General features: G+C 37.1%; 1 protein-coding gene across 1 annotated transcript; it reads left to right on the top strand.

Moving 5' to 3' along the window:
* The first annotated feature begins 255 nt into the window (after positions 1-255).
* Positions 256-7505, top strand: LOC122315587 (autophagy-related protein 18h-like). Its single transcript, XM_043131587.1, has 9 exons — positions 256-699; positions 1674-2132; positions 2541-2981; positions 3427-3672; positions 3769-4569; positions 4651-4826; positions 6007-6134; positions 6226-6759; positions 7135-7505. The coding sequence occupies exons 1-9, from the start codon at positions 508-510 to the stop codon at positions 7137-7139; spliced, it is 2982 nt and encodes a 993-aa protein (XP_042987521.1). The 5' UTR covers positions 256-507; the 3' UTR covers positions 7140-7505.
* Positions 7506-11289: the final 3784 nt, after the last annotated feature.

Raw genomic sequence — 11289 nt, 5'->3', positions numbered from 1 at the left:
TGATAACAGTTGAATTATTCTGGATTAAATAAAATAAAAATAATTACAACTCTTTTTATATAAATTTTAGATTTATTTATTTTAAAAAATAATTTTTTTAATAAAAATTAAAAAACATGCTGAATTCCTCTGACATTTTCCATAATTTTAGCTTGCAGTGCAATTAAAACCACCGCAGGCGCAGAGGTAAAGAAAAATAAATAAATAAAATTTAAAAAGTATTTATAAAATGTTTTTAGAAAAAAAAAGAAAAAGAAAAGGAAAAATAAAGCGACGCAGAGAGAAAGAGAGAGCCTGAGAGCTAGCAATATAAAAGAAACCAACCGTCTCCGTTGAGGTCAAAACCCAACCACCACCGGCACCGTCACCGTTACAACTAAACAAGGAAACGCCACCGTTTTTGGTTGAACTCTTATGCTATTTCCGATCGTGTGTACTCGGCGACTCCCGTCGTTGGGGCCCATTGGCGATTTCCCGGTGAGCCTCCGGTGGTATGATATTTGACTCATGAAGAGCCACGCCAACAACAAATCCAACGGCAGCAGCAACAACAACTACCACCACCACGCCAATGGCTTTATCCCTAATTCTCTGAAATTCATATCCTCTTGTATCAAAACCGCATCCTCCGGAGTCCGCTCTGCCAGCGCCTCCGTCGCCGCCTCAATCTCCGGAGATAACCAGGAAAACAAAGACCAGGTCGGCTTATGATTAATTACTGGTTTTTTAATTACTTTTCTTTTTTGTAGTTTTGTGATTGTTTTGGTTTGGATTCTCGGACTTTTTTTAAAGTTAGGGGAATTCTGGAATTCATGAGGTTTGCTTCGTTACCGGTGAATTTGAGGAAACAAAGAGAGGAAGTTGAAAATTGAGTAAATTTATGGTTTAATTGCTTCAATTATTGAGTTTGGCTGCCGAGAAAGGTGAGGAAGCGGAAGTGTGGATATTTTTTTATCGGTAATTTTCAGCTTCATGAATATTAACTTCCTGAGTGAAATTAAACTTTATTTTAATTTTTTTGTTATTTTAAGGGTAGAATTTTGCCTCAAATAAGAAGTGGAGGTTTTTTGTTATAATTTGAAACTGAATATTTTTAAAAAATTCTCTTTGATTGTCCTAGTGACGATATGGAGATTGTGAAATTATAGTTTTGGAATTATTTGATTATTTGAGGAAAGACGTAAATGAGGTACCGATTAATTAATAAGGCAGGTGAAAGGTAACTAATTCCGTGATTTGCCCTTTATATTGCACAATTAGTTGTAAAATAATTTAGAAGCATGGAATTTTTCTGGCTGTAATTTTTTTCGGTGTGTGCCGATTTTGGGATGATCATGGTTTTAGTTTTAGAGTTTTAGGTAGATGTGAGCTAAACCATAATGGTGGGGGCAGAACATGGCCTTTGTTATTTAAGAGAGCTAATATTTAATTCTGCCTTTTGTGCTCCGCCTAGCTTCATTCATTTCAATAAAGTTTATTGCTTGTAAAAAAAAATGTTTCATTCTGCCTTTTATTTGCTCAGTTTCTCCATAGGTTAATGAAGACCACCATTTGTTGCTTGCAGGGTTGTTTCATGCGTTCATGGTTGATTTTTGTATGTAGGATCTTTTTCATCTATTGCATTGCTTATAACCGTGTGTCTTCTTCTCTTTTGTGGGGTTTTGCACAAACAGGTATTATGGACTGGCTTTGACAGATTAGAGCTCGGTCCCTCTGCCTTTAAACGTGTTCTCTTAATCGGTTATTCGAATGGCTTTCAAGTCCTTGATGTTGAAGATGCCTCTAACTTCAATGAACTTGTTTCAAAGCGGGATGATCCTGTTACATTTTTACAGATGCAGCCCCTCCCTTCAAAGTCTGAGGGTCATGAAGGATTTAGAGCATCACATCCTTTACTCTTGGTTGTTGCATGTGATGAATCAAAGAGCTCATCTCCTATGCAAAGTGCAAGAGATGGGTTGGTCAGGGATCACTTTACCGAACCTCAAACAGGAAGCAATGTTCTGTCTCCCACTGCAGTTCGGTTTTACTCACTAAGATCTCATAATTATGTCCATGTTCTGAGATTCAGGTCAACTGTGTATATTGTTAGATGCAGTCCTCAAATAGTGGCTGTGGGCCTTGCAGCACAAGTAAGCATTAGCTCATGTAACGTATCCATTAAAGTTATTTATAATATGCTTGTAGTATCCATTAAAGTTATTTATAATATTCTTGTAATTGGAAGTAGATTTCTAATTTCCTTTATTCATAAAAAAAAAAATTGGAAGTAGATTTATTACCTTTATTCTCAACAAAAATCTGACAAATTAGATTGGATGATTACTAGTATACAATAGATTTCTGTGTGTAATAATTTACTAAGTACCTTAGACAACTTTGAAGAATTAGAGATTGTTGCTGAATCCATGTTTGCTAATCAAGAAAATTATTGAAGGAAGACTTTGTTGTTAATATTCAAAATTTTTATTTGACTAAGTTCACAATCCTACTAGTGTTGCTCTCAATTTTTCTCTTTAAACTGTTGTTTTTTCTGCCAGATATACTGCTTTGACGCACTCACTCTTGAGAATAAATTCAGTGTCCTCACCTATCCTGTTCCTCAATTGGGAGGCCAAGGAATGGTTGGGGTTAATATCGGCTATGGACCCATGGCTGTGGGACCCAGGTGGTTGGCTTATGCCTCCAACAATCCATTGGTCTCGAACACAGGTCGCCTCAGTCCACAAAGTCTTACTCCTCCAGGGGTCAGCCCATCAACATCACCTGGCAGTGGAAGTCTCATGGCTCGTTATGCCATGGAGTCTAGCAAGCAGTTAGCAGCTGGATTAATCAATCTGGGTGACATGGGGTACAAAACTTTGTCAAAATATTGTCAAGAGCTTATACCTGATGGGTCTAATTCTCCTGTATCAACAAACTCAAGTTGGAAAGTTGGCCGGCTTGTATCACATTCGACAGAAACTGACAATGCTGGGATGGTCAGTTTTTCTATAATCTGAAAACTATAGTTTTTGGTCTTGCATTCTCATAGTTGCTAAATGTTGAAAAAACACTTATTATGTTTGTCTTGACTTGTTTTCCATGAAAAATAAGGTATTTCGTGTTACCTTACGATAGGTCAATGCTCTTTTTGCTTTTATGTGGTCTTATGTATTGCTCTTTTTGCTTTTATGTGGTCTTATGTATTGCTCTTTTTGCTTTTATGTGGTCTTATGTATTTCATTTTTGCCAGGATGTCCTTTGAGCTCAGACTACCCTCAGATTTGAAAAAAAGAAGGCTCTTTTGAGAAACTTAATTTTGCTATATTTTATGAGAGTAGTAAATATCATGGGGACATGCTCAATTTTTAATGGTGTTTTTTCTTTTTCTGCAACTGTTGAAACCTGAGAATGTCTTCATATGTAGAGAAAATGTTGTTGCAGGTTGTTGTCAAAGATTTTGTTTCCAGAGCTGTTGTATCACAGTTTAGAGCCCATACTAGTCCAATTTCTGCTCTGTGTTTTGACCCTAGTGGGACACTTCTAGTTACTGCTTCAATACATGGGAACAATATAAACATATTCCGGATAATGCCGCTCCCCTCACGAAATGGATCATTCACTCAACCACATGATTGGAGCTCTTCTTACGTGCACCTTTACAAGCTCCACCGTGGCATGACATCAGCTGTATGTCCCTACCTCTGTCTTATTAACAATTGTATTTTTTTTTTTTAATTTATAATGTTCATGATTGTTCCCTTTTCCCTTTTGTTCACCATACAGGTGATTCAAGACATTTGTTTTAGTCATTATAGTCAGTGGATTGCCATTGTTTCGTCTAGGGGCACTTGCCATATTTTTGCTCTCTCTCCTTTTGGTGGTGAGACTGTGCTCCAAATACAGAACTCTGATGTTGATGGTCCTACCCTTCTGCCTGTTATATCTCTTCCATGGTGGTCCACTCCATCTTTCATGATAAACCAACAATCTTTTTCTCCCCTGCCACCCGCACCCGTTATCCTCTCTGTGGTTAGCAGAATAAAAAACAGTCAGTCTGGGTGGCTCAACCAAGTTAGTAATGCTGCATCTTCTGCAGCTGGAAAGGTCTCTATTCCATCTGGTGCTACAGCTGCTGTTTTTCATAGTTCATTGCCTCTTGATCTGCTACCTAGTCCCTTGAAAGTCAATGCTTTGGAGAACCTATTGGTTTACACCCCTTGTGGTTATACAATTCAATATAAACTACTCCCATCAATGGGAGGAGAACCAAGTGAAGCTGTGTCGAGAACTGGACCAAGTTCTTCATTGCATATACAAGATGAGGAGTTGCGATTAAAAGTTGAACCTGTTCAATGGTGGGATGTTTGCAGAAGAAGTGATTGGTTAGAAAGAGAGGAATGCATCTCTGGGATTGCTCTTGGCAGACAAGAAACTGCAGACATGGTCATGGATAGTTCTGACTGTGAGGATAATCATGTTGGAAATAAGGAGTTCGTAAAGCCCAATGAACGATCTCACTTGTATCTCTCCAATGCGGAGGTGCAGATTAGCTCGGGGAGGATACCAATCTGGCAAAAATCTAAGGTACTTTTTATGCATTTAATTGTGAGACACTTCTCTTGTCACCAATCGCAACTATGTTTGATCATTTCATCTGCATTCTAGATATCCTTCTGTGCGATGAGTCATCTGGGAACTAATGGGCAGAATTTTACTGAGAATCATACTGGGGGAGAGATTGAAATAGAGAAGGTTCCTGTTCATCAGATTGAAATTAGGCAGAGAGATTTATTGCCTCTTTTTGATCATTTCCTCAGGATTCAGCCTGATTGGAGTGACAGGTAATTGTCTTTGCATATCTCTGTTCAAGTTGTTGATGGGCATAATTGTATTGATTTTTTAATCACATTCAGATCTAATCAGTAACTAATAAAACAGAGCCAGCCTTGTTGGGTTTGCATGGTTTAGATTGTAATATTTCAAAGTTTAAAGTATTTCTGGCTATAATGCATGGGGCTCAAACTGGATATTCTGTCTGGGTTTTCAGGTTTATAGATTCACTTTAAACCTCTGAATATTCTGTCTTTTCTCACCCCAAAACCCAACTTTGAGATCACACTAGAGATGCACTTTTGTCAGAGAAGCAACAAAAAAATGAAAATTTAGAAATGTTGCGTCATTATGATGGACATTTGCAAATGAGGGTTACACCTTGATATCAGATATCTGTCTTTTTAGGGTTAATGTAATTGGCCGTAGTCTACTCTGATGAGGTGCTTGTTTCCATATTTTAGCCTTGGCACGAGTGATGGGTGAGCAAGAAAACAGCTGTACCATAGTAAGACCTATCTGATGTGAAACCTACAATGGAACTAAGATAGAAGGAATAATTAAACCATATCTCTCCCAAAACTTCACAAAGAAATGCCGAACTCATTCAACTTCAGCAAGCAGCCTTCAAAGTTCCTTCTTGGTCTAGTTCTGCAGGTGCTTTCCAGCCAGTGCATGCTCGCTCACTGCTTGCAGTACATCTTTGTTTCATATATTCTCAATATTTTCACCAAGGCATCCCCATTTGTTGTTTGTGGATATTCCATGGAATTAGTTGTGCCATTAACTTTTGAGTAGGTTTAGATCTCTTGAACTGATGCAATTGCAAAATTTCATTCTGATTGTTGTGGAGGGTTCATTTCTTAGATGCTCCATTCTGGAAGTTGAATTGTACCTATAAAAATAAATATAGGAATTGTCAAGGTTCCAACTTCTATTGTCCAAAAGTGTCAAGGTTCCAACTTTTGTTCCTCCCGGGCTATAGCCAACCTTTTTACAGCCTCCCAGCTTGCTTTAGGACCTATTACACTGGAAAACAATGAACTTGGATTTTTCTTTGCTGAATTTCTGCAACCTTCATACCGGTTTGAAGGCACATGTATGTGTTAGTCATTTATAAAAAAGAATACCAAATGATCCTTTTCATATTTATTTTAACTATGCAGCAACTTGCTTGGTTGTTTTTTGCAGGAGCTTTGTTGGGGGAAGAAGCTCAAGTTTATCTTCTGATTCTCATGTAGCTAAAGAAAAGTTTTTTGAAGATGCTATTATTTGCCACTCAAAGTTGGTATCACTTAGCTCAGATGAAAACTCAGATGGTAATAAGCTCAGCCTTGTGAATGTATTATGTCTTCATTCTTTGGCAAGTTGTTGTTAATTAATTGACTTGGTTCCTTGCATTTGTATCAGGATTATCTGGGGAATCATATACATCCATTGCCCAATCTAGTAATAATGCTAATGTGGAGAAAGGAGGGAGATCTGTTTTATCATCACCTCTGCTGAATAAAAGCTCTATTAACAAAGATAGTATACTGATTTCTGCCAAACAACCTTCAACTGGTCTTTCTCTGGTTAAGGATAGTAATTTCTCTAATAGTCTATCTACTTTAACGAGTGATTCAATTTCTGCCAATAGAACTATTGCAAAGGAAATTCAATCATCAAACAGTGGCGGGTTCAGTGAAGTTTCAAATATAAGCTCCAACCGCTCTGACTTGAGTATGAATATTATTGATGAGGGATTGGTTCATAACTCTCTAGACTTTGAGCAATTTTTTCAAGAGGGTTATTGTAAAGCATCGCCTTTGAGTGATTGCCGTGATACAACTGAAGTTACCACTGATGTGGACAGCAGCAGTAGTCCTTGTGATAGGGAGAAATCTGAGGAAGATGGCGACAATGATGACATGCTTGGTGGTGTATTTGCCTTCTCAGAGGAAGGTGGGGCATTGAAACAAATTGGTTTTCTTTTTTCATGGTCCATAAAAGAAAACAAAGATGCTTCTAACCCTGCTATATTTGGACTTACTATATCAGGATCAAGTTGCACTTGTAAATGGGTCCTATCATATCCATACCATGCAATTATTTTGTAGGAAATAGTTATAATGGTTTTTATATTTTATTAATTTGGATGACATGTTTTTCATATGCATTTTAACATACATGTGACCAAATATTGCTGCTTCAGAAAATGTGTCAAGCTTCTGTATGCCATATCATTATTTTATTTTTGTGTTTCATAGTTCAGTATGAAATTTTGGTTTGTTATTGGAAGCCTATCAATGCCTATCAATAAATTTGGTTCTATCGCAGGTTGACGCGTACCTTGTGGTGTCTGATGCCACCTTCTCTTGCTTTCAGAATGTTTTGTGATTGATTGGTCAAAGCTCAACCTAAAGGAGGATGAGATTCTAATGAACTATGCAGGTTATTACCTTTCGACAATTGAATAGCTACTGACTAATTGATACCAGTGATGCGATCTTGGCCCATCGAAGTGTTGCATTGGCAAATGCCTAGTCTCTTGCCCTTTTAATCCGTTGTACATCATGTAAATTGAAATTTCGTATTACAAATGATTTGTGTGGACAGGTTCTTTGTATGTTGTGTAACACTATTCATTCTTGAGGAAATAGAAATAAAGAAATAAAGAAGGAAATGAAAAAAAGCGTATTACTGTAAAATTTGCATTCCTTGTCTGTCTAGATTTCCCTTTCATCATGCTATCACTTTAGATTCTTCTCAAAGTGGGTGTACACTAACATGAAGTCTAGAAGAACTATTTCTACACTTGGTGGTGCAGGAATGGTGGGAACTTTACTTCCGCCGTAGTACTTGTGGATCCTTGACCGTCATTGGGAAAATGATGCTCTTACCCTAGAAGGTAAGGCAATTTGAAGCAAGGCATATTCTTTATATTGCTCTAGTCCGTAGTTTTGCACCGTTCAGGGTAGTTCTATATGGGCATGGCATTTTTATCGCTTGTGAAAGTTGCTACATAGGACATATGAGTCAACTCGCTAGAAGCCTAGAATTACTTTATGAATTGGCATGTGGTCAAGGTCTTGGCTCTTTGAGCACTAACGCCATCTTTGGCATGTCACATGTGTTGTCTGCCCACTTAATACGTGCTAAATAATTATTTGGATAGACAACTGGGGATAGCGACAAAAGGAAGTGCTGTGAATTTGAACCGAAGTAGACATTTCTCAGGCATAATAAAACCCTACTCTCTGGGTTTTTAGAAGAGATGTGGTGAATGGGATGAATTCTAAAATGGATAAGTTTTTGCCCTTTATAATGATTTTGAGAGATTTGTAACATTGACTCCTTATCTTGAAACGTAACTCTACATGTGACAGATTTTGCTGACTGTTCCTGTTGGTTCATTAATTTAGCGGAGTTTTCAACATAACCTGTTGTTGTAGTCATATGGTCTTTCGTTCCCCTTTTGGGATTTTTTATATGAGTGCAGAGTCTTGGATCTTGGTAGTGTAGCCTGTAGCCTGTAGCCTGTTTCACTGTCCAAGACAAAAGCTGGTTTAGGAGGATAGTATAAATTAATAGATTACTGTTTCATATTGTTTGAAAGAGACTTGTGCATGAGCTCTTGGATCTGAAAGGACAAATAATATCAAAGGTTAGAGATATGATCAAGCAGATTGTTCATATTTCAAATGAAGTATATGGAGGGGACCATAAAATTATCAATTTTTAGGGTAACAGCCTCTCCATAGCCATGTGCAGCTTTCAGCTAGTATAGTTGGCCTATAAATTCTTGTGATGCTTCATCTGTAAGAGGAGGCATTAATGCTCTATAATTGTACAACAATCAAGATTTTCACTAAATTATAAATCAACCACAATAAAACCAAAATTTATCAGTATGGTTTGAGTTTAAACCTTTTATGGCACTAGAAGAAGTTTTAGAATCAAATTTGAAATCTGTTACAATTTGAGAAAAAGCAATGGGAAAAAGGTTATTCTAGGGGAATTAGCCCTCAGTGACAAAATGGCTCAAGCATGCTGGCTTGCTAGTTTGTCACAGCATATGTGGTTACATAAGTTTACAATTGTTGTGGGTAAAGACAAAGAACATTCATGCAAAAGTATCTTGATGGTCTCTGTTCATTCATGGCTTTGGATACCCAAAATATCCCACATTTTTGTATTCTTGTGGCCTGCCCTGGCATCATATCGACCCCAAGTTTTGGCCCCCTCTTAGGTACCTTTCGTATTGAGAGAGAGAGAGAGAGAGAGAGAGAGAGAAGAATCATACTGAAAGTTGTCCCTGAAGTACTCCTTCTATTTACTATAGATACTCTCTCAATTTGTAGAGGAAAACTCTTTCAACTCCTACAAGTTTGTAGTGGTAGTGATACCATCAGATCAGATCTGGTTCCTTCATTTAGCCCTTGCAAATGTGGAATGCTGAACCTGTAGTCTCGATTGAAGGGGCCAATACAACGGCTCCCCAACATTTGCACTGAAGTAGTAAAACAAATACCAAGTTGTCTTTATACTAATATAGTAATATTAGCATTTAAACGATAAGTAACAATAAACACAATCATTTTCATAATCTTTTTTACAATCCTTTTTTAAATAGAGATTTATAAAAAAAGATTGCGTGTTTCTATCTTCCTTTAAAAGTACTGGTTTCGACCATCAAACTTTCCAAAACCATGATGGCTGGTTGGGGACCCCCCACACCCTAAAGACTAAGAGCCACCGAAGGTGGGCAGGGGGCGCATCAATGGCCTGGACAAGGGTGCACAGCCTGCGTATCCTGTCTAGTCATGCCCTAAGTCTGTTTGAAAGACGGATATGTCAATATCTTGAGAACCATTCTTGTAAGAGGTTGGAGACAATATGATGACACATCCTCTTTAACTGATAAATTTGTAAACTAATTAATAGATGTCACATTACTGCTGCTACTTTTCATTTTCACCCTAAGTTGTTAATGGATGCAACATTTAACTAATCATATCACATCAGGTATTTGAATATTTTAACATAGCCACTGTTAAATCATAATAATACTGTCTAAAGTTTAATAATGTTCTCTCAACTATCTATCTTTAGTAATGTTATATCAACTGTTCACTGTTATCACCTCAATTCTTGAGTGAGAAAGTTCATAGGCAGAAAAGATAGTGCTAATCTTTTCTGTTTTTTTCTTCTATAGCTGAGACCTAATAATTTAGTGTTTGAACTTCAACATGCAAGAATTTCTCTCTTCTATCCCCTAAACCTTTGAAATTCAAGTTAGGTGCCCAAACCTTTGAAATTGAGTTATTCTTTTCTTAGCTTCCCCCTTTTGGTTTTTTTTTTTTAGGTACGAGAGAGGATGACATGGGACCCAAGCATGAGTATGCTTATTAAAAGTCTTTGGTTCCCACTAAGTACTTGAACAAAAAAATGATAAAAGTTCAGAAGTGGGCTGTTAAAAAAAAAAAAAAAGAAAGAAAGAGAGAGAGAGATAGAAAAGATGCATGTTGATGGCTTTGGGTGTCACAGGTAGGTGCTTACAAACGCAATAAGTACAACATATACATGCCCCCACCTACAAAATGAAGTGAGCTCATGACAAGTGTGAGACACCCCTGCAATTTTTTTTTTTTTTTTTTCTTTTAAAAGAGAGAACAAAAATCTTTGCATCAATTATTCCCTGCTCTAAGAGATGGGTTGAAATATTTCAACATCAAATATTAATATGCGGAGAAAATGAAAGATAGGAGATAGGAGATGCCTTTCATGAAAGAGGAAATTTAGCTAAGATATAGTAGTAATGTTGTATTCACCCTAGTGCGAAGTATATCACATAGTAAGTTGTCCCTTTTTGTTTTTAATTGTTACAAAAACACAAAAAAAAAAAAAAAAAAAAAAAACAATCATCCAATCAAGTCTTGCACCCAACCCAACAACGACAGCACCACAAACAAGGAGAAAAACAAAGAGCAGAGAAAGAGATCAGCAGCAGCTATTTTTAGATAAAGAATCATGATAAGATGGAAAGCATAGGCGTGAAAAGTGTAAAGGGATAAGGGATAAAAGAAGAAGAAGAAGAGCAAGAGCAGGTGAGAAAAAATGAAATTGGATAGGCTCATTGAATAACATGCATAGTCACATCTTTTATCATGGCTACTTAATCTTTGTTGAAAGAGGAGTTGAATTTTTCTACTTCTTTTTCTTTGTTCCCTGTTATTGCTTACTTGTGGCATCTCGTGTTTCATAATTATCTTTTAGAAGAGACAAAATCTATCCAAAGATCTCAGAGATATAGGTGTAACAAAGCTTCAAGTCACTTCTTCCACATCATCCCACTTTGAGTATTCTAGAGAGCTTGAAAATGTTGGGGAGGAGGGGAGGGGTTTGGGGGCCCCTTGTGTGAAGTAGGGTTCATATTATCTTCCAAGTAATGAGATCAGATAAATGATAAATCCTGATCATTCATAAATGGAA

The sequence above is a fragment of the Carya illinoinensis genome, chromosome 7, assembly GCF_018687715.1.
Source record: "Carya illinoinensis cultivar Pawnee chromosome 7, C.illinoinensisPawnee_v1, whole genome shotgun sequence".
Lineage (NCBI taxonomy): Eukaryota > Viridiplantae > Streptophyta > Magnoliopsida > Fagales > Juglandaceae > Carya > Carya illinoinensis.
The sequence above is the reverse complement of the archived record's forward strand: the minus strand, read 5'-3'. Positions and strand labels throughout refer to the sequence as shown.

Bases quoted from the DNA above. Each gene is read 5' to 3' on its own strand.
- LOC122315587 (XM_043131587.1), top strand. From the start codon at position 508: ATGAAGAGCCACGCCAACAACAAATCCAACGGCAGCAGCAACAACAAC. The intron at 4,827-6,006 runs GTAATTGTCTTT...TGTTTTTTGCAG, and splicing joins CAGCCTGATTGGAGTGACAG to GAGCTTTGTTGGGGGAAGAA. The intron at 6,135-6,225 runs GTAATAAGCTCA...CATTTGTATCAG, and splicing joins CTCAGATGAAAACTCAGATG to GATTATCTGGGGAATCATAT.